The sequence below is a fragment of the Centruroides sculpturatus genome, unplaced genomic scaffold, assembly GCF_000671375.1.
Source record: "Centruroides sculpturatus isolate CEXI.00-Female unplaced genomic scaffold, Cexi_2.0 scaffold1154, whole genome shotgun sequence".
NCBI classification, from domain to species: domain Eukaryota; kingdom Metazoa; phylum Arthropoda; class Arachnida; order Scorpiones; family Buthidae; genus Centruroides; species Centruroides sculpturatus.
In genome coordinates, this window is record NW_019385421.1 from 128259 (window position 1) to 152974 (window position 24716).

Genomic DNA, 24716 nt, shown 5'->3' on the forward strand with positions numbered 1-24716 from the left:
ATATATACGAAACATCTTTACAACTTTCGCTTCTTTGGTTTATACAGGGCAACCGATAGCCAAGGTTATAGGGTAATTTAGAAGGTTTTATTAAAGAAAAGGATAAAACTGAAATAATTTCTTTTCATTCTTTAAAAAAAACTTCTACAGTATTTAATACAAAAAAATGGTGACTAGTTGCAGATTTATATTTAAAAAATATTTAAAGCCAAATGATTAAAATACTGTGTATTATTAAAATGATTAAAATACTGTGTAAAATATCAAATTGTAGAATAAATTACAAAGACATCGCTATTGATTTTTCAATAATAAATTTATTCGTGTTCTACATTCTTATCAATAAACAATTCACAAACTTGTAATTGTTATATTTCAATCATTAAAACGATGGCCGTTTTAATTGTCACGACTGATGGCCGAGGCGTCAAGGCATCAGCCTACCGCTCTAGAACCCGAGATAGAATCCGGGCGACACCTTCTCCAAGAAATTTTTAAGGGCGATCTGTCCAGAAATCATCTATGTCGGTCCACCTGTGACGGCTTTTTTTCCATACCAATTGCAGTTTTGCCCTCAATAGGACGGCCGGATTATTATCCGGCCGTCTTATTGAAAGCGGATTATCATCCGGCCCTCAATTGGTATGGAAAAAAAGCCGTCACAGGGTGGAAAGATACGAAAACGAAAAAAAAAGTCATTTTAAATTTTAAAGAATTAAAATTCTTTATTTTTTAATTATTTAAGAAATTAATTTATCGAGCTTATTACTATGGACTAAATGATTTTTCATTTTCTTTCTTCCATCTTGAGATAGGTATCCTTCGGTCTATTAAATGTTCTTGCAATATGGAGTTCTATTTTGTCCTGTAAAAAAATTTTTATTGTGTTATAATTTAAAATGCTTGAATGCAAAATGCATGCAAATGAACCTTTGTCTTAGTTCCACGTTTGAATTTAATACGTTGCAAAACCATAGCCAGAGCTATTTTTATCTGCGTTTGAGCAAATTTCATTCCTAAGCAATTCCTCGGTCCGATGCCAAATGGCATACTTGTGTATGGAATAATATTCTTTCTCTGTTCCGCTAGAAATCTAAAATAAATTAAATTTTTAGAAACTTTTGTATTAAGATTGTTATTGATATTTACAGTTTACCTATCTGGATCAAATTTTTCAGGGTCCGGGAAATAATTTGGATCATGATGTATGGCATGGACAGGTACTGCAACTAGTGTGCCTTTTGGTATGACGAGTCCGGTATCGCCTAGCTTATAGTCTTGTACTGTTGTCCTTTCTAATCTAAAGAAAATAATTATAATAAATAAAATTAATGAGGAATAATTCCGAATGGATCAAAATTTTAACGAATATGTATAAATTCATGTTTTACAGGTAGCCACACCCCAACCACTCCTAAAGCCTATTTAAGAATGATTGGAGTAGGGGACTCCAAAGTATTATTATTCCGACTGTTAAATAATAGAGGGGAAGTATGGCGATCGGTAAAAAATTAATGATATCAAAGATTTTTCATTTTTGGTCTTAAGAGAACTTGAAACATCGAGACACGAAAACAAGTTAGAGGTTTTCTGTGTGTATGGATGTTAGTACATGTGGGGAGGGGCATTTTTTAAATCCAATTTAATGCTTAATAATTCCTGTGTCTGTTGAAAATTTCTAAATTTTGTATATTAGGGGAAAATATTTTTAGAAGTTTTCAAGAAAAGAGAAGTTGTGGCTGAAGTTTTCATCGCGAAAACATGAACGTTCGACGTTCACGTTTTCACGATGAAAACGTCGGCAATAACCTCCCTAAAATCAGACCATTGTTACGGGAGAAATTAGGGGAATGATGGCCATATCTCGAAAAGCTTCCAAATTATAAAATCTGTTTTTACTCACATAAATTTTGTCTGCCGAAAAATAAATGTATTTGCTTCGAAAATTTTGTAAAAAATCATCCCTACTCCCACTATTAACGTTTTTTGAATTTTTTAAAATAACATTTGATAGAATAAACCAATTGGGTTTTAACTTTTTCAATATGTATATACTGTATTAATAAAATAGTTTAAAAATTGATATTTCTCCAACCCCAAATCTAGGTTAGAGGTAAAAATATCCAAACAAAAGCACCTGAGATTTAAAAAAATTTCGCCAAGTAAGAATTTGACAATTTAACAAATTTTTCTTAGCAGTTTTTCTTTTGTAAAAATAAGCTTGGTGCTTAATTTAACCCCTTCTGACCCGCCCACTTTTTATGGAATTTTTAAAAAAGGATAAAAAATACTTCAAACTGAAAAAGAACGAAAGAAATGCGTTTATTTTGAAGAAAAAGCTTTGAAGTTTAAGTTCCTTTGTCTCGCCTTTCTGCGAAATTTAACACCGATGAGTCATTGTTTACACAGCTGGATGACCTTGAGAACAGCTGGAGTCGGATTTCCAGGGGCATTCTCATAGACGTTTCGGGAAGACAAGGGTTTAAAGTAGGGTGACTACAAACTAGGCCTATATTTTTAAAAAGTTAAAATTTTAATTGCAATTTCCGACCCCCTAATTAATTAAATTTATATAAAATAAAACATATTAATTTAAAAAATTTTTTGGAGGTCGTTTNCGACGCCTATATTTTACTATATTTTTAAAAAATTAAGATTTTAATTGCGATTTCCGACCCCCCCTAATTAATTAAATTTATATAAAATAAAATATATTAATTTAAAAAATTTAAAAACTTTTGGAGGTCGTTTTTGACATCAGAAACTAGCTTTAAATAACTTTACCGAAGTCAAATCCGTGCACAACTTTAGAATGATGAATTAAATTTGATAAAAAAAATCCCATTAAAAAACAATTAAGCCTTAATCGAGTCTTATTAAAAGCTAATTAAAATTGCAATAAAATTTTTTCGGGCGGGCAAAAAATTTTGAAAAAATTTGGGGACCTAAAAAACATTCCAAAAATTCAAAAAAAATTTTTTTCTCGGGGACCCTTCAGTTAAAGGCGAAATATAAAGTAAATGTAGGAAAAAATCTTGTATGTACCTCTTTCAAGCGCCAAGCTTATCTTTACCAAAGAAAAACTATCAAGAAAAATTTGTTAAATTCCCATAAATTTTTACTTGGCGATTTTTTACATCTCAGGTGTTTTTGTTTGAATAGCAATTGTTTTTGTTTAATAATTGTGTCATTACTAGTGTTGTAACGAATAATATATTCGGCCTCAGGCCGAATATTCAGCCAGGAGCGTGAGCGAATAGCCGAATATTCGGCCAAACTATTCTGCTCGATTACCGCACGTACGAAAATTGGCGCGCAACCCGCATTATGGCAAGGACCCCGCTCTTAATAAATATTGGCCCGCTGTCACTACGCTTCGCCAATCGCGTTAATTCTTGACAGTTGTAGCGGACAGACAAGAGCGTCGTGGCAGTATGTGATAAGTGATGATATCAAATGTCGATAACAATGAAATGACCTACACGTGTAAATAACGGGAAAAGAAGAGAGAAGGATTGCGAAGTGAAAATGTGAAAATAAATATGAAATTGAGTCGCTAACATAATCGAACAAGTCGAGGCAGGTTATTGGCACGAAATTCGCGGCCGTCAATGCCAAACAATTGTTGTCATAGACTTCGGAAAGCTAAATGCTTGTAATGAAAGTCACGGGCGAAAGCCTGGGGCCGTTCGGGTTACCGAGCTGTCTCGAATCTGTGAAATCATAACTGTGACTTATACCGACGTCCTCTCTGTCTCTTTTCTCCGTTATCACCAGGCTGTGAGTCACGTAATTGTATAGTGAAAAATCTACGACGGAAAAGTGACGAATCGAAAGTATCGTGTGCGCGTATAATGATATATGCATAGGCATACGTGGACTAGAGCGATAGAGGAAAGAGAAAGGGAAGAGCAAAAACGAGCGCTTAAAAAGAAGGATAGGCAGGGTCAGATTTCCATATGTGCGACGATTCTCGAACGAATAGGTGTGTACGTGTGCTGATCTTTGTAATTATAAATTGTGAATACATGTGACTAATATTATTTTGTTTTTTATTTTGTGCATCTTATAAGTTATAAATAAATATAAACAAACAACACTAACCCAATAACATTAAATCTAAATACTAAAATGATTAATTTACTGTGTTTTTGTTATTTCTTACTCCTATTTTTTTAGGTATTCGGTATTTGGCCGAATAGTGATTAATTAAATATTCGGTATTCGGCAGAATAGCGAAAAATAGGCCGAATACCGAATAGTAACCGAATATTCGTTACATCACTAATCATTACGTCAAGACATAAGCTTGGTCGGCGCTTTGCGACCGCCAACTGAACGCTTTCGATATTCATTTTTAACGATTTTCTAAATGGCGCAACCGATCGACGCTTTCGTTACGCCATTTAGAAAATCGTTATAAAAAGGTTTAATTGGCATAAATTTGAACCTTTCTAATTCCGAGTAACATTTTAAATAAAATTCATTTATTTCCACGTAATTTTCTTATAAGCATAAAATTAAGCCGTAAAACTGAATTAGCTCTACGGGGAAACTCCCAAAAACTATGACCTATCGATCCAGAAATTCCGCCAGTACCTCACTGATAACGAGAAATGTTTAAGTTTAAAATTTGAGCTTTCTAGACCCAATAGTTTTCTCTAAGAACGTCTGCATTGCCGGATGATGAAGAAGAAAATACAGCTTTTTTGGCAATTTTTGCACTTTTCAATTGCTTATAGTTCGGCAACCGCTTCATAAAAAATCTTGAAATTTTGCACATTACGTAAGAAAACAATTTCTTTCGAATGAGATATTCGGAATTATTTCAGGTGCTTAGGGCGGAGAAATCGAACCACGAAAATCGGTAACTCTGATTCTTGTATATAGTCGGTCAGTGATTATTTAAAAATGGTTTTTTATCAGGAGTCACGGCAGTGACCTCCTGATAAAATAATATTTTTAATAAAATTTTTTGAGATAATTTTTTTGTGTTATTAATCATAATATTTTTTTAAAAATCGAATTTAGACCGAAAGATCTTTAAATATTGAAGAAGTGGAAAATAGCTAAAATAGTTTCATTTACAGTACTACAATAGTTTCACAGTTCGTTATTTGTGAAAATTTGCCTCCCTGGACAAATGCTCAGTTTGCCCACGCGGTAGCGTCGACCCTGCAGGGGCATATGGCATTTTTTTTATTGAGCGTAGATTTTAGCCCTTGAATCGTCCATTGACACGCATGAATATGAAAGATCATTCAGATCTTTTCAGATTCATTTTATCATTGGGACTACGTTTACTTCGTTTACTTTAATACTTTGGTGATCGAACTTGAATGCAAAGTCTGCTTTGCGTCACGTCTGAAAAGATTTTCCCACGCCTCAATAAATCGAAGTTCCAATTTTTTTGACAAGATCAAAAATCGAAGATCAAATTTTGCAGTTTGCATAACATAAACAAATCGGAATGTGCGGCAACATTTGATTGATTGATTAATTACGCGATATATCAACACGTTGTAGATTTTAAGATCTGCCATAATTACACTTTATTCTGATTAAACTATTACTATTTAAACAATATAATTATTTATTGTTTTTAAAAAATTAGTTTTAAAAATATCCCTTCTGAATTTCTAAAAAATATTTTATATACTTTACTGTTTACTATTATATTTTATATCGTTTAAATGAGAGAGAGCAATTTACTTAGATCTAAATTTTAAAATATAAATTTCAACAAAAAATAAAAATTTATAGACTAATAATAAAATAATGTTAACCTTATTGATACTGTATGACATCTGATAACTTCTTCCAAGAAAGCATCTAAATATTTCATATTGGAAATATTATCATAGTTTAATTCTTCCTATTAAATTTAAAAATTTAAAAATTAGTATTAATTAAACCTCATTATTCGAAAACATTTTCCTACATATATACTAGTACGTATCATAGCTTACATTATCTTTTACTGTTTGGTCAATTTCATCGATAAGTTTTTCTTGAATTTCTGGACTAACAGCTAATTGATAAGCAGCATATGTAAGAGTTCCGGTCATGGCAGTGAATCCAGCAATAACAAATAGAACACATTGGGCAATAACATCGTCTAAGTCCAATACTTTAAAATATATAGACATTAAGAAATAAAGAATAATAAAGTATCTATTACTATATAAATACAAATTTAATAACTTTTTTTCTCATTTTTGCGATCTTGATTGTTTTTGAAATCCATCATCAATTGCAGAAAATCCATGGGTTTCTCTTCCTAAAATAGATTTTAATATAAACGTTTGTTTTTAATTCGTAGGTAATTTAAAATGTTAACTCACATCTTTTAAATTTTCTCTCTCTTTTATCACTTGTAAAACAACGTTTCTAAAATATGTAATTGTTTGTGGGTTGAAAAGAGACATACGGATAAGTTTTGCAAAACCAGGAAAATAGCCTGAAAAATTTTATTTTTAGTTAATAAATCTGAATACATTTCATTGGCGCTTTAAATACAGTAGAGCGTCGTTTATCCGAAAGCTGGTTATCCGAAACGTCCGTTATCCGAAAGCATTCCAGTCGGCAAATTTAAATTTTCGCTAGTGCTGTGGCGCTGCAATCTTCGGCTATTTCTCGGGCTACTCAAATATTTTACGTTTTTAATACTAAATTAGCATCTGAAGTATAATTTTTTATTGTTTTTATATTTTTCAATAAATTTATTTTGTTTGTACAAAATAAAAAAATAATTTTTAACGATACAATAGTCTTCGTTAGGCTTAACATCGACGAAAATTCAACGCGAAGCGACACGCAACGGAGAGAAAATGTCAAGATGGGATAAATTAATATATTTTTTCGTACATGATTCGTTATCCGAAAAATAAGTTATCCGAACCACCCCAGTCCCCAATTGATTCGGATAAACGACGTCCTACTGTATATAATCCTTAATAATATTAATAAAGGTATCTAATTTTTCCATTTTAGAATGTCTATAGGTTTTAAAATTTACATCTTATTACAGTAATCCCCACTCATTGCAATGCACTTATGTCAACATTTTTTACAATCCTAAAAACATGCCTTAAAGTCTTATTCGTGAAACCCCTTTAAAACTCCCAGCAAATTTCGTTTTATGAGATCAATCAATTCAAAACGGTGACCGCAGAGCGGAAATTTTACTATACGAAACGGGAAAAAAATCGATGTTAAAACAGGTGAGTGGAGCTTGGAGAACCGCATTTATTGAATTTTTGAACAAAAATTCACAAACAGGAACATCGTGAGTAAGTACATTGTCGTGGTGCAAAATCCAAGAGTTTTCTCGCCACAAATTATATGGTTTTCTACGAATTCCTTCACAAAAACGACGCGAAACGCTCAAATAATATTCTTTCTTGACAGTTTGGCCAGTCGGAAGGAATTTGTGATGAACAACACCACGAAAATCGAAGAAAACAAGCGCCATTCATTCGAGTTGTTTCGGTGTCAAAAGTGTAGATCCATGTTTCAACACCCGTAATGATGAGGTTTTTAATAACGATTCGCTTTGAGGAAGGATTTCCTCGGCCACTCAAAAACGTCGTTTTTCAAAGTTTTCGAGACGACTCGAGAAGCGAAGTGATCATTGAGCATCAAATCTCTGACTCGAGAGACGTGTTGTTGTTCATCAGTTGAAGTGAATGGCTCATTCAGAGCGTGGTTTATCTTTGATGCGTACTCTGCCTTCCTCGAACATCTTGTAGGAGATTACCAGCCAAAATCTCTTGTTTTTGATAGCGTATCTTCCCGATACTTTTTGATCACAGTGGTATGTAAATCATTTTCATTGCTTAAACAATTTTGAATAGTATTTTAAACTTTTAGGTCAGGGCTGCGGAGTCGGTAAAAAACACTCGACTCCGAGTCCTGATAATTTTAGTAGGCCCACTCCGACTCCCGACTCCGGCAAAATTAAATATTAAGTCATTTTATGGGGGACAGAGGCGCTCATAGGGGTATCCTACTTTGAACTCTAAAAGGAGCTCCGGGTATTTACCCAAACACTTTTATACGTAGGCTGTTTTTCAAGCTCCTATGGTCCATAAAAAAAAGGACAAGTGTAAATATCAAAATGAATTTATAACCAAAAGTTAGGTACAGATATGGTTACTTTTCGACATAATCACCGTGAAGATTGAGGAATTTGTTATATTTGTGGACGAGCTTTGCTATTCCCTTGTCATAGAATGTTGCCGCCAATGATTCGAGATGGACCCTAACGTTGTTTTGAAGATCGTCATTAGTCTCGAACCTCTGCCCCCTAGAAACTTTTCCTATTCAGGAAAGAGGTGGAAGTCCCTCGACGCTAAATCGGGGCTATACGCTGGGTGTTTAAAGGTATTGAAAACTTCCACCTCTTTTTTTGAACTGAAAACGTGGCTAGCAGGGCAGTGGTTTGAGACTAATGAATTAATGATGATCTTCAAAACAATATTGTTAAGGCCATCTCAATTTACTGGTGGCAACAGATATTAAAATCATTGCAACAAACGAGGAGGAAGAGAGAGTGCAAGTAAATGTGTTTTGTTTATTGAATTTTTTTTTCTTCAAAAAATTTAAAGATATAATAATTTTGAAAATTTTTTGCAATGACAAGGGGGTGGAAAAACTCGTCCACAGATATGACAAATGCCTCAATCTTCACGGTGACTAAGTCGAAAAGTAACAATGCTTGTACCTAACTTTTGGTAATAAATTCATTTCGTTATTTACATTTGTCTTTGTTTTATGGACCATCGGAGCTTGAAAAAAAACCACCCTCGTACTTTCTTGCTCTAGTATTTTTAATATTTTATTTGTATAAAAAATTAATTTTTAACAAATATTTAATAAGAGGAGAAAGCGAGCGATAAAATTCTACATCTACATATATTCGACAGCATTTCCACTTCAATTTTACTCTTCCAGAATAGTTAGTTCAATTAAAAAGTGTGCGATGTAACTACTTCAGCCCCTTGTTCAGAAAAGAAAAATATGAACTGTAATCAATTAGTCTGGCTCATTCAGAAAAATAGAGTACTTATTTAGAGCAGGGATAACAAAGGAATGATTCAAAATATTTAAATTCAATTGGGTCAAAATAATTTTACTACTAAACACAAATACTACAAGGAACACCACATACAGTATTTAATAAATTAAATTGATGTATTTTGTATTTAAAATAAAAGAATTATTACAAAATATAAAAACATTTTTAAAAATTATGTAAAATATAATTATTTGAGTATAGCTACAAATAAAATTTGTAAGTTATGAATAACATACCTGCTATTATGAATCTCCAAGGAATAGGACCAATTAATTCTTGAATCGCGGCTACAAATAAATTATTTGGATCTTTTCTGGAATCGAGCTTTACTCCAAAAGCACACTTAGCAATTACGTCCATAAGAAAAGCAGTAAAATAACTGAAATAGTAGTTTTTAAACAATAATAAATGAAAAAATAAATTGTCAATTCTAAAATTTTCACTTACTCATTAACTACAACTTCTCTATTTTCTCTAGCAATTTGTATAAAATTTTCTAGCAGTCCTCGAGCGCAATAATTACTATCCTTGACCATCTGAAAAATTAATAATACAAATTATTATTTTTATTTTGATATAATACAAATAAGAAAAGTATAAATACCATTCTCAATTTTCCAGATGTAAAAGCAGGAGAAATGATATTTCTTAGTTCTTTCCATCTTTGATAACTTTGGAGCACAAAAACTCTGTCCAAAATTGGATCACCAAAACGTATTTGCTAAATATGAATTATTATTATTTTTCATTAAAAAGATCTATTTGTATCTATTCAATTATAAATTCCATAAAAATAAAGAACTTATTTTTATTGACAATTTGCTTTTTGTCTATTACTATAATTGAATATGTAAGCGCTGAGTTGTTGGTTCTCAGGCGAATTTATCAAACACCATTGATGCAATAGGAGAAAACACACAGAGATGGAGAACACTGGTTTTTTTTATTGTAACAACGGTATGCATATTAATACAATAAATAACAAGAGTTCTTCCATCTGTGTGATTTCTCCTATTGCATTAATACTGTTTGATAAGTCCTTTTGAGAGCCCAAAAATTCAGTTATAAGTTATTTTTAATTATTTTAATTTACTTATGATTATAAAAAACTAAAGTTTGTTTTGCAAAACTTAGCGAAAATGTTACAGGCGTATAAGTTTAAATATTGTAGACTTATGTATATAATACGAAAATACTGTTTAAAATGTAGTATAAAAATTTTACACTACAATTTTTACAATTATAAAATAGAAAAATTAAACTATACATATTATAAACGTGTTTTCTACAACAATTTTATCACATTGGTGCTTATGGTATCATGCATACTCTAAAACTGCTTTTTTGACGTTTTTAGTCTGTGGGCACTATGAGGGTCTTTTCTCCATGCCAATATAGGCTCGATCAGGTCTACAATGGGATGACCAGGTGATGAAAAACGGAATCTGATATATCCGGGACCACACATAAAAATTCTGGGATTTACCCGCTCGGATCTCCAGAGCCATCATGATTTTTTTAAAATTAAAAATAGCAGATAGATTTGTAAAAAAATATTCATTTTATCAATGCTCAGTTGTTTTAGTTAGCATATCTACCATAAGGAAAGAGGACGTCTCTAAGATAAGTTTTAATAAACAAGTATTATAATATAAATCTTTAACATTATTATTTTAAAACAAAAAAATAAAATAGTTACATAAATCAAAATCTTTTAATTAAATAAAATCTTTATAAACTTTCGACCTATTTGTACATTCCTGTAGATTATTGTTAGTTTGTTTTGCTAAATTACGTAACACTTGGGCGATCTACCTAGGGGAATACCTTCCGGGAGGTGTTTTTAAGGGTAACTGTCACCTATTCAGGCGTTACAGACGTGGCAAAAACCCGGAAAACTCCACGTCCTGGAGAGGCACGAACCCACGACTAAGTTACTAGTTTTCAGGCCAAGCCGTTCCGTTCCCTGAAAACTCTGTGCCCCCGTAAATTTCCGTGCCCCTGTGGATTATACTTTCTTTAGTACAGATTTATTATTTTTCAGATGTATTTAGAAATTACAGCAGTCCTTTCTTTATATTTATCTATTATCTCTACATAGAAGATTTAGCTTCAAATCGTAATGACCTTTTTTCTCGTCACGAAAAAAATAAAAATAAAAAATAAGATGGAAACGGTGGCACTGGGGAATCGATAAATCGTCACGAAATTTTTGAACAAGAAGACAAAGTCCCTCAGTATTACGTAAATATCATTCTGTCGTCCATTGAGCTTGCATCATTAAAAATAATCTTTCTACCAGAAGTCATTGCAAAGATTACCTAATCCGTAAATTTTCCAACAAAGCAATAAATATTTGAAAATTATTACTAAAAATTGTAAAATTGAAATATAAAATAATTAAAGTATAAAATATATACAAACTTACTCTTTGCTCAGAAAAAGCATAGAAATCTTTGACAAGAATATTCTTTATCAATTCTGGTTCGCCTACTATTAGAGCTGGATTTGATCCTTCATATATACTTAAATATTTATATTCAACATTAAATAAAAGCCAATAAAATGAATATATTTTCATATATTATTTAGATTTTGTTACCCAACTACTTTTCCATATTTGTTGTACCATTGTTGCTCCAATACTCCTTGATTCTAAATGCATATACAATTGCATAGTTTACGAAATTATATTATTACGAAATTATAAATATTTAAATTTCATTATAATAAACTTACGGTTTTGAAGTCTAAACCGACTGATCCAGTAAAAATCATGGGAGGAACTTCAGGAATGCCTCGACTTTTCCAAAAGCCGAAATTTCTTGTTAAATATCTAATTTTGAAATTGTTTATTTTGTATAAAANTTTTGATTTCCTAAATTCTATATAAATTGTAAAGATAAATTCCACATACTTTTTGATAAGATATATTTTTGTTATCTTCCTGTGTTTTAATTCGTAAACCCGGTATCAATTTTAAAAATTTGCTACTAAATATTTTACTCTTATTGAAATAAATCCTGAAATCAATTTGGTTTAATATAATATAAAATATCATCAATAATTATAACACACAGAATATTTTCACGTAAAGTTTTTATTTTTTTAAAAACTTTTTTCGCTCTTTAAAAACTTTTAAAAACTTTTTTCGCTGGGCACTAAGAAGGCTTTCAGAGCTAAGATCAAGCCTATTATGGGTTCGAATATGTGTAATCCATAATAGGCTTGAAAATAACCTAAAAATTCCTAGATTTTTAGGTAATTCTATGTAGATAGTTAGTTTAGTCTGTATGTAGGGTTACAAGAAAGCATTTTATTTATCAGAGTCGTCATACATATGTTTCTTAAAATTACTAAATAAAAATTATCTAAGCAAAAAAAGCCTTATAAGTTTTTGATATATCGCCAGCTGTTATCATATATCAACATCTTACTAGATTCTGGACTGTAAAATTACCGATAATTTAAGCCTTTATCGTTTATCTAATAGAGATAGTTATTTCTTTCAATTGTTCTTGCTACGCCATTACAGTATTTATAGTTGTAAATTTCTAGTTCAAGGTTTAGTATTTAAATATTTAACACGGATGATCATATCTCTCATACATTGACAATGTCTAAGCGAATTATTCTTTAAAAATACAAAAGGAATATTTTTACATTTTACAAAAAAAAATTGAGAATGAACGAGCAAGAAACAGAATATCTTTCAGCACTGAAAATATGAAATTCTTAGTGTTATACCAGTGCTTAGCGCTATTTAATCCTTAGTAATAGCAAATAAATTATTCATTTAAATTTACTGATCACGAGGAATTGGAATGCGGACACTGAACATAGAAAGTTCGACAAGCACTGATATATTTAACCTTAATCAGGTATGTCTTGCGAATAAAATGATCAGGCAATCAATAACGTAAATTATTCATTTTTATAAACTTTAACATTTATATTTAATCCTAGAGTTATTTAAATTAATAATGCTCGAGACTTAATTCTTTCTCGTTAGATTTAAATTCATCTGATATAAGAAAACCGCAAATTCTTCAATAAAATTCATAATTTTTCTGTGTAAAAAGTAATTACAGTACATATCTGTCAATTCTAACATGAAATAATATTAACATTGAGATACATACTTCTAACAAGAAAATTTCTTTGGAATGCATGTATTTAATACAGTAGTTTACTGTAATGTTCACATAAACATTAAAAAATTAATTAAATATTATATTTAATTAATTTTTTTAGAAATAGAATTACCACTGGAACAGGCTGGATTTAGAAAGGGAAGAAGAACTCGCGATCAAATTAGCAACATCAGATGGATTCTAGAAAAGGCAAAAGAGTACCAGAAGGATGCCTTCTTTTGTTTTATAGACTATAGTAAAGCCTTTGATTGTGTGGATCACTCCAAGCTATGAAAAGTACTCAGGAGCATGGGAATTCCTGAACACCTTATATCTTTATTGATGAGTCTTTACAATGAACAAGAAGCAAAAGTAAGAACTGTATATGGAGAAACTGAATGCTTTAAAATTGAGAAAGGGGTGCGACAAGGCTGCATTTTGTCCCCATATCTGTTTAATTTATATACTGAATATATCACGAAAATGGTTACTACAAATGAACAGTCCATTGGTATCAAGATTGGAGGCGAAACTATTAATAATATAAGATATGCAGATGATACCAACCACCTTTTGGCAGAAAGCAAAGAAGATTTAGAAAAACTTATCATAAGGGTAAAGGAAGAAAGTACTAAATTTGGTTTGAAGCTAAATATAAAGAAAACTAAGGTAATGTCAACCAAAGAGTTAAAAGATTTCATTGTGGATGGTGAAAGAATTGAAGTGGCAGAAAGTTACATACTTTTGGGCTCAAAGATAGAAAGGAATGGAAGTTGTGAAGGAGAAATTAGAAGGAGAATTAATTAACCTTGGCAGAACAGCCATGGCAAATCTCACCAAGATAATGAAAGATAAAGACATTTCCATTCATACTAAGAAAAAAATTGTAGAAGCAATGGTTTTCCCTGTAACATTATATGAATGTGAAAGCTAGACTCCAAGGAAAAAGGAAAGAAAAATGATTGATGCATTCGAATTATGGGTATGGAGAAGATTACTTAGAGTTCCATGGACAGAAAAGAAAACAAATATCTCAATTTTAGAAAAAAAATAGAGTCAAGAATCTTAAAACAAAGATTGACCTACTTTGGACATGTGATGCGTAAAGAAGTTTCCCTAGAGAAGACTATTATGCTGGGAAAAGTGGAAGGTAGAAGGAAGAGGGGAAGGCAACGGATAAGATGGATAGAAGAAATCGAGAAAGTCACAGAAATGAGGCTGGAGGAGCTACGAGAGACAACAAAGGAAAGATCAAGATGGAGAAGACTTGTCCATGAAGTCACCAGGAGTCGACGACGACTTGATGGAACTTAACAACAACAACAAATATTAAATAAATATTATAACTGATCATATCAATTGAAAAATAACTTTTAAAATATTTAAAACTTATTTTTTAATAAAAGAATTTAAAATGAATTTTTAATATTCTATATGTAAAAGATACCCAGCTCTTGACAGCACACGGTAACTTCAGGGCCTATCTCTATCGTTTTCTTAAAAAAGGAAGCAGCACCTGCAATTGCGGAATTGAAGAAGACGAGGACCCATACCACGTAATCTTTACTTGTGCAAATCACAGGGCCCACAGGCCCCCTCTCAGGGACAGGCTTCAGGCAGAGGGTCACCATTGGCCCTGCACCCTTGAGGCCCTTCTCCACAACAAGAAAATCTTCTCTACCTTTAAAGCCTTTGTCGCAAAGCTTCGACTGGCGGACTATCACAGGAACAACACGCATATGAACTAACGAAGATCCTTCAACAGGACTCTCACCCTTCATCACGTATATGTATGTTTTCTACTTTTAACACATTGTATAATAGCCACTCTACTGTCAACTGTTTTCTATCTATTGTTGTTTTACAATCGCGCCACCACCTTGTACACAGGTATTATATATGCTGTATTCTGTATATCTTGTATTTTGTTTCTCTCTTACTCCCATCAATAAATGTGTTGCTGGCGCCCATGATCCTACCCCTTCACCACCTATCCTATCTCTCTTTCCATTTCACCTTCACCCTTCTCCTAAACCTCTCTTTCCTTCTCATTTCACCCTCGAGCGATACCACTGAGTAGTCTCGAGCTTTCACCACCTTCCCAGTAATAATAATAATAATAATAATAATAATGATAATATATGTAAAAGATACATACATACTCAAACTTTAATATAAATATTTGAGAAAGTTAATTAAAAGTACTCTTCATATTGGATGGGCCTTAATTATATATCGTTTTTCTACAGCGGGATATCGTTCCGATCTTAAAAGTACACTTCATTATTTCTAATGTTTTAAAGAAAACGTTAGAAATAATGAACGATTGGCCGATTTGGGTAACACCTTCCCAGTAATAATAATAATAATAATAATAATAATAATATATGTAAAAGATACATACATACTCAAACTTTAATATAAATATTTGAGAAAGTTAATTAAAAGTACTCTTCATATTGGATGGGCCTTAATTATATATCGTTTTTCTACAGCGGGATATCGTTCCGATCTTAAAAGTACACTTCATTATTTCTAATGTTTTAAAGAAAACATTAGAAATTGCCGATTGGCCGATTTGGGTAAAACCCTGGTAGTTGGTTGCAGGTTTGTACCAGACCAATGAACTGGCTACGTGGAGTTTTCCGGATTTTCTTCACTTGTCTAGCATCTAAGGTGTCAGTTTCTCATAAAAACTCCTCCCGGGAAGCACCCCCTTGACAGATCGCCCACGTGTTGCTTTATCTTATCCCATTATTCAATACAAGAATTGTCAAGACTCAACGCTATATAATAATTAATACATAGAATCGGTCTTTATAATAAGGTAATTTCTCAATTGATTCAATAGGAAAGCAATTGCGAATAAAAAAATATTGTTTGTATCTTTCATAATTAAATTTAAAGATAGATTAAGCTTTAACGTATTCCATACGACAAAAATAATTAACAACATAAGCGCAAAAGAATGCCATTAATCGTCAAACTTACAATTACAGTAACTCCATGCACCTGAATTCTGTTGCATTTCCTTACACTTCTATTAGAATAAGATTACTGTATTCCTGTATTGAGATTTTCTATAACCATGTTCTCTTTCTTCTCTCATTGTATATGATTATAAACACATTTTAGTTCAATTTTTCTACACTTGATAGTACTAATTTATTTCTCAGTTCAATTCAAACACTAATTTGCTATTTCCTTCCCTTTTAAAAACTAATTTGTTATTTCCTTTTTGAAAAAATCATACAGCTTAATTTATTCAGAATCTTTCGCATTTCTGACTCAGATCAGAATCAACCTAGTTTTGTAACTGGTGTTAAAAATCATTTTAAGATGACGTTATTAACAAAACTCATTATAACTTCTCTATATTAAACATTTGTGAATATTATAATGAGAAAATTTGGATTTTAAATAATTTCTTTATCGAATTTTTAAAACTATATATAAAATATTTACACAGTTTAAAAACTGCAGTCGAGTCCACATAATCTGCCCAATGAAAATATTCATTCTTGCCCTTCCATCGCGAATAATAAAAAGGAAAGGATCCCGTAGCTATACTCCCTCTCTCGTTCACTTCTAGTACAGATTTGTGTAATACACTTCTAACAAACCCCCTTTTATCTTCATGAGGCCTAATTCTTGAAAGATTGGCAAACTTTGTGAATGCTTGTTTCATATCCAAGATTATTCTTTAAGTCCCGATTCAAGTGATTATAAAACTAATTTCGGTAATTTTATACTGTAATCACTTCGAATTTTCTCATGCTTAAGATAATCTGTTTTAGCAGTTAATTGTATATCCTTTAAGATGTATTTTGACAATCTAAATATATAAAATTGCTTGTCCTGACTGACTGACTGAATGAATGACTCACTCACTGATTCATCATCGCCCAGAGCAGACCGCTTAACCTAAAGAGGTGAAATTTGGTAGACAGTTAGGGTACGTCATGGAAACGCACACTAAGAAAGAATTTTTCGAAATTCCCCCGCGGAAGGAGAGGGAGAGAATTAAGACTTAACCAGAAAAACGGCTTCTACTGTACTATTTTAGAGGCGATTTTTGTTTTTATCTGCGTTTTAGTAGGGTATGCCATGGGAATGCACACTAAGAAAAGATTTTTTAAAATTTCCCCGAGAAGGGAAAGGGAAATAAATTCTAGAGCAGGGGTGTCTAACCTTTTTGTTTCTCTGGGCCGCATTGGAAGAAGTCAAGGAGTTTTGGGCCACAAGTATATATAATATATACTTGTAATTTCCTTAAATATTCGGCCACAAGTATATATAATATATACTTGTGGCCGAATATACAAGTATATTTAAGGACTAACATGTGTAGATAATAATAATAAATATTATAACTTTATCAAGAAAAAAAATATGTTAAAAAATTACTTCTACAGACACTTTCAATTTTTACTTAGAAATAGATAAATTCATTTATTGTAAAAGAAACAAACGAAAATTTATTTGAAAAACACAAATATTTGTTTTATTTGTGTCTCTAATTAATAAAAACGACGAACCACCATTTTGAAGTGCATTTTTATTCAATTTATATAATTATAAATAATATGTAACCGAAAAAGTAGCCAAAGCGCCAAATGATATTTTTTACGTCAAACCAAAAAAAGTAGCCACATTTGGCCCAATGTAGCCAAATCTCGCAACGTTGGAAGAAATACTAAATAAAGCTGGAGCTGTGAATCAAAGGATTATAGACCCAAGTGCGGAAAAAAGAGGCAAAAAACAAAAGATAAAGAAGTGAAAAAGGTTGAAAAATTATGGGTCCATATTTGCTTAACAGAAGATCTATTTAACCTTTCTCACTACTACATCTTTTGTCCTTTCTCATCTTTCCCTCCTTTTCCCAAATTTGGGTATATAATTCTTTGAGACACAACTCCAGCTTTATTTAGTAATCCTTCCGCATTCACACATCTCCAAGTATTTGAAATATTTTCTTTCCACTCAAAAATAAAATATGAATAAAGGTTTACGGCTTTGTGAAACTTTTTTTTGAGTTTATGCCATTGAAATAAATAAATAATAAAAAATTAAAACATTTGTAGGTTTTGTTTACACGTTTATTGGGCCGCATTGGAACTTGCCTTGGGCCGCATGCGGCCCGCGGGCCGCGGGTTGGACACCCCTGTTCTAGAGCTTTTTCTGTACCTCGTGCGTCTCTCAAATTCATTAAATTTAGTTGTAAATGATGCTACCAAAGTAATAGTGAATTTTTTAACATTGTACAAGAATCTTCTACATCCCCTTATAGATGGGACATACGAAATCGCAATATCACTGGTTTAACATTGAAATCCGCAAGTATAAGATGGGAGAGCGGAATAAAAATATCAAATTCTTTAATGGATTTTTTTAAACTCCCATAGGCGGCTAACAGCGCATAACAAGTCCTGGATAGAATCATTGAAAGCGTTATACGCGTGTAGCTTCCACCGGCTAAACCGGGTGAGCTTGGTGCTCTGTATAGCGCACGCGCGAATGCGTATAACCTGGCTGTTTGAAGCTGACCCTATTTCGACAATACAGCGCTTCCATTCCGCCACTAATATTCGAATATACAATAAAAATCTTATCGTTTTTTTCACGTGTAGTATAGAAATTTGTAATAAGATACATAATGCGGTTATAATAAAATATTAATTTTAATTAATCCAAAATACGTTAAAATATAAAAATAATCGCGCAATATGTATTTATTTTTTAGAAAATATAAGGGAAGCGTCGCTTCCCCTGCTTCCAATGACGACACGCCACTGCTACCACGTCTTTCTTAATTATGGATAATTAACAGAGACCGAGATTAAAACAGTTCTCTTTATTTCGCCTATTTCGGATTGGTCCCTATTCGCACTCACAACTTCAATGTCTCCAGAATAACGAACAAAAGGTTAGTTTGTCTTAATATACTTTTGTTATCCACAATGATGGATATAGTGCACAATTTGTACACATCTTAATGGTGTATTTGTTAATTAATCTGCATCAATGTCCTAATTTAATCAAATTGTTCTTTCAAACACCATAACCGTGTATTTCTATTAATAGGACTTATTATACTGGTGTATAGAATTATAGCAACACAGTCACACAGATTAAAAAGCTAAATAGGGTAAGTTGAAATTCACGATCACTATTGGAATAAGGAATTAACACTTACAAGTTACACAGAATTTAAAGAGATTTATGCCAAAGTTAAATACTTAATTCTCCTAACATTAATTACTTTTGTAATTTTTGCTTTTATTGGCATGTTTTCATTCCTTATTATTCAGTTCAAAGGAACAAGCAGCTCTTCNAATTTAACAAAAAGTTTACAAGTTTAGCATGCATAAATCATTTGAAAAACGCGGAGAAATGAGAACGTGTACAGCGAAGTTCACCAGGATTGTGCACTAAGTGATAGCTGCGAGGAAGAGGTAGTCAACCTTCTACCGTGTTATAAAAAAATGAAACAACACTTTTCCCAATTTAACACATAACACGAAACAATTATAATATTCTTCAAGCACATTTCCACAATTAAAGGCCGTTGGAATGTACTGCAATTAACATTGCTTTGGTTTTCTTTGTTTTATTGAAAAAACTGTATTTTTAATTATACAAAGTAGGCATATACTAGTTTTATACATTCTCAGTCAAACATTTTTTATTTTCTTTTTTATTTGCATATTGCTTCTGTAAACAGTGGTACCGCAAATATAACCATCAAATTTTCATTTTCCAAATGCACAGATATAAATTTAAGGATATGTGGCACCATCTAATTCCCATGACTAGTTAATCTACAAATTTTAAGTTTATCTGTACATTTTTTATGTTCCTTGCAGAAATTATCACATTAGGTAATTCTTATCATTTACGATATTTTAAATAACTGAATCGGAAGGCAAGATATTTCATGCAAAAGCCCACTGTACACCTATGTAACTTACTGTGTATTTGAATTTTAATTGTTGAATGATGTCAGTTTTTTATAGATGACGTCATCGTTTCGTTACATCATTGCTTATAACATCGAAGTTGACGGCAATTTTTCCTCTGCAGCGATTTTGCTAAATTGTGCGATAATAGGCCTACAGTAACATATAAGTGAACTGTCCATTTTCATGCCGTCCTTATCCCGAACAGTTTGTAGATATCTATCCTTTCCGAATGTTCTATCATAGCACAACACAAGACCCTCTGTTCTATCTATAAGGAGATAGCCCGATGTAGTAAGCACGGAATTCTAAGGAGTGGGGAAATTGTAGGGTTTTAGAGGAACCCTACAATTTCCTCACTCCTTAGAAATGAAAAGAACGCCATCGAGAGAAAATATTGCTTCGGCCGAAACAACTTGAAAGGTTAGAAATGTACAAAGCCTTCGTGAAAAGGACGGTAGTTAACTTCGAGGAGACAGACGCTATTTCGTCAGGCTAAGGGAGAGCGTATAAAAAGTTATAAGTGAATGTTTATTCTTCCAATTGTCAGACTAGTAATATCTATCCCAACACCTCCTCTCACAGTCGAACCGCCTATTCGGAAAGATGCCCATCTGGCTTCTCTGAATCCGATGACAATTCCCCCTCAAACTCACTTAGTTGTTCATATGGTCTTCAATTGTGACAAAGGCATCTCTAGTGATATAGCGTTCTTAGAAGGTAACCTACAAACAGGATGCCTTTGCACACTTTTTAATAGACCAAGGGGGACACACTTTAATGCCCTGCTGGCATTATGCAATGAACCATCATGCTAACTAGTCATTTCTATATCTACCGTGTTTCCCCGAAAATAAGACAGTGTCTTATATTAATTTTTGCTCTGAAAAATGCGCTAGGTCTTATTTTTTCCAGGAAGAAGAATTCACATTTATTATTGAACAAAAAATTCCCAAGTCGAATTTAGACGAGAGTAACGTATATCCGGTGTGTCGAACTGTCGCCTTTTTATAGCGTCAACATCGGACTCGATGACCAATTAGTGCTTACTGAACCGTAGCACTATGCAAATGTCATGTGGTGTGATTCCGGGCCGACCAATTAGCCATCACCAGCCGTAACGTTATGCAAATCTGTGATTCCCAAGCCATAGTCTTACGCAAATCATGCCGTGTGGCGTAATTGTCTGCTGACCAATCAGTGGCTGTACTTTCAAAAAGCCAACGGCCACTTTCAACCATTTGTCGATGACCGTTTCGACTAAAAAAACTTCGCTACGTCTTACTTTCAGGGGGAGGTCTTATATTTCACAATTCAGCAAAACCAATGCTAAGTCTTATTTTCTGCGGATGTCTTATTTTCGGGGAAACACGGTACTTGAGACTTTCTGAATGTCAAATTTTGCAGTGATTCGACAACTCCTTCTTGGTGTGCTAATTTTTATGGCAATGAGTGTAAATATTGAAACGAAGATTCAAATACAATGTTTTTAGTCTTACTTTTCATTTGAAAACAAATCTTGGCTCAGTTTTATTGTAAAATATGCATATAAATAATGTATATTGGAAATAATCTATATATTTCAGTTTTTATATAAAGTTATTTATATTTATTATATTTAGTTATCAACTTTAACATATATTTTGCCAGAATATTTTTTGACTATTAGATATATGATCTTAACATTCTGACAAGGATTAATCTTTGAAAGAAGCAGCATTGTCAGAAAAATATGCCAATTTCTCATTTAATGAGGTATCTCGTACACATTAAAATTTAATTGTAAATGAAATTGGCGAAGAAATTTAATTTCTCACTATAATTTAAACAGAAAATAAACAAAAGAAAATCAAGTATTTCTGTCTTTTCTAATAAGATTTTAACTTCCATTTCATTATTAAAAATAAAAATAGTCAAGAAATCATAATCTAATTTTGATTTGATAAAAAAAATAAAAATAAAAATTTAATGAAACATAAATAGATTAAACAACAAAAATTAACTCCAAATAAATGTTTAACAGATTTACAAAATATAAAATAAGCTAAACAATAGTGAAAATTTCATTGATGAAATATTTTACAATGAAAAATAATTTAAAATTATCAAAAGCTTGTGCATGATCATATATTAACAGATGAATAACAGAGATAACAAAATTGTCTATTCAACATGTCTTGTGTGAAAGCAGAATGTTTGCAATAATTGCAAACCCACTGTTGTCTAGGATCCATGAGTGGACGACCAGTTGCTACACAAATGGGAAACTTTGTACTACAGCTTGGACAGATATTACACCTTTTAAACAAGAAAAAATATATCACAATAGAAAAATATTAAAAAAATAAAAATTGTAAATCTTACCAATCTGGTATCATGGTTTCACAACTTGTACATTCTGCCTTGTTATTTCTTGAATCTTTAGGTGAATGTCTGTAATTATAAATTACTTATGATAATCTAAATAAGAAATATGTAAAAAATAAAAATTTTATCACCTTCAATTAACTTTCTAAAATAATCTGTACTGGTTTTATACATCTATTTAAAATTCAATTTTGAATCATGAGGTTTTAAAATAAATAAATGCATGTACTGTATATATATATATATATGTATGTATGTACTGTACATATATTTCTTTTAAACACTCATGATTAAAAAAAAATTGTATATATATAAACCAAAATAAGATTTTTCACCCTTGAAGTATTTAATATTACTATTTTACTCACCATATGAACAAAGTTTAATAATTATGTAATGATTTTACTATTTTCTTACTCTTTTCTTTTTCATTTTTTACTCATTCTGCACTATGTGCACTAAGGCCTTGTTAACCTCAGCTATCACGAGGTTATTCATGACAGCTATGATTAAAATAATTTAGTGGACATAAATTTTAGGCTATCAAAACATATAAGAAAATGCTCAATTAAAAAGTTACAAAGTAGTAACTGAATCATTTCAAAATTCCAAATCTGACATATCAGATTTGGTATAATCACAAAAAACATTTAACATATACAGTTCATTGCCTTAGAAAATTAGCATTGTTTTTGTGTTTTTAATGTTATCATATAATTTTATAATTTGGGCATTTTTGCATTGTCTTTAGTGGATAAAATGTTAGAAATTGACTCTTATAATTCAGTGAAAGATAAAAATATATTAAGTCTTGTGATGTTCAATTAAAATTGAAATTAAAATTTGATTTTATACTTGGATAAATTGTAAAAATATTTAAGTATTTATAATTAAGTAACTTCCTGACAAAAACATAATCATTTTTCATTTTCTGCATATATTTTAATTTTATTCTTTTTATTGGGCTGCCAGTTTGAAAAAATTATACACCTATAAATTCCCACTGTCATCTGTTGTCCATCCATCTGTCTCCTTAATCTCAAGAGCATAAATAAAATTCAAGAGCAAATATGTGAAGCTTAGGGGCAGGAGGCCCCAATTAACTATATACAAACTTCCTATGCAAACTAGAAGTCACTTTTATTTCAATTAAAAAACTTTCCCCTGAAAGAAGTTAGATAGATGACTGGCATGACTCCATTGTTAACGGAAAAGTTTGATGTACAGGAGCAACACACTACAGTACTAATTTGAGGTGAAGATAAAATTAACAGATGTTCTGTTTTTGGAGGGACAGTCCCAATTTTTAACAATTTGTCCCGCGTCCCGCAGCATTTTAAAAAAGTCCCGAGTTTTGGAAAGATTAAGCTTTGTCAATTATGTGTCATAAACTTATACCTTATGCTTAAGATTCGTAGAGATCATTTTGTATCATACGAATCAGTAGCAAGGTGTGCATGAGCATCGAAAATAAAGAATGCTGTGACGACAAAACCTTTTGTGTTCGTGGCAAAGACCGACAGAAAATGGCTTGGGGCTTGCAGCTGCAGCAATGGAGCAGCACGTGTTCACAGGCTGTCCAAACGAGCGAAAATTTTGTTCGTAGCATGTTACATAAACGCATTTTTCTACCGTAAATAAACCAATTAAATAAACAAAGAGATGCGCATCAACGTTATTAATGTAAATATTCATATTTAAATAAATTTTTATATACACATACATATTATATTTATATACTAAATAAGAAAAATCTCATTTTAATTTGCAACTTTTATTTTATGGCGACGCAGAAATAACACTTTGAATAAGGCCTCTATTATCGCTTGATTTGAATAAAATTAAAATAAACATATATCAAATATTTTTATGCACTTTTTTACCCCTCTCGACATACTAGTAAGCTTAAATTTTGAATTTACTGGCGATCAGCATTGATAGGGGCAGCAAAATATCTCTGACACGCAGGCGGCTAACGGTCCAAAACCGGTGCTGCATCCTCCACCCATGCCTGGCTGGAACAAAATTAAACACAACATTGTTCATTGCATCCTAACTAAGGGTCAACCTGCGGGAGATTATCACATGTTAAATCGTATCAAGGTATGGGACAGTTACCCGCTACGNCCCCTCTCGACATACTAGTAAGCTTAAATTTTGAATTTACTGGCGATCAGC

The 24716-nt window shown here is 31.9% G+C and overlaps 2 protein-coding genes across 4 annotated transcripts in view; both read right to left on the reverse strand.

Moving 5' to 3' along the window:
• Positions 1-327: 327 nt before the first annotated feature.
• LOC111638822 (cytochrome P450 3A8-like) lies at positions 328-11909 on the reverse strand. The gene is made up of 13 exons (XM_023384571.1): positions 11819-11909; positions 11682-11734; positions 11508-11604; positions 9684-9800; positions 9527-9615; positions 9316-9458; positions 6345-6460; positions 6205-6280; positions 5970-6130; positions 5787-5875; positions 1157-1300; positions 931-1093; positions 328-865 (listed from the first exon to the last, which is right to left on the reverse strand). The coding sequence occupies exons 1-13, from the start codon at positions 11855-11857 to the stop codon at positions 788-790; spliced, it is 1365 nt and encodes a 454-aa protein (XP_023240339.1). The 5' UTR covers positions 11858-11909; the 3' UTR covers positions 328-787.
• Positions 11910-22179: 10270 nt separating this feature from the next.
• LOC111638825 (WD repeat-containing protein 35-like) overlaps positions 22180-24716 on the reverse strand; it is a 46726-nt gene continuing 44189 nt past the window's right edge. For all 3 annotated transcript variants that reach the window (XM_023384574.1, XM_023384577.1, XM_023384576.1), the window contains exons 31-32: positions 22536-22604; positions 22180-22469 (exon numbers count right to left, since the gene is read on the reverse strand). In XM_023384574.1, coding sequence (XP_023240342.1) covers positions 22295-22469; positions 22536-22604 — 244 coding nt within the window. In that variant the 3' untranslated portion in view covers positions 22180-22294. The remainder of the gene's footprint in view (positions 22470-22535; positions 22605-24716) is intronic.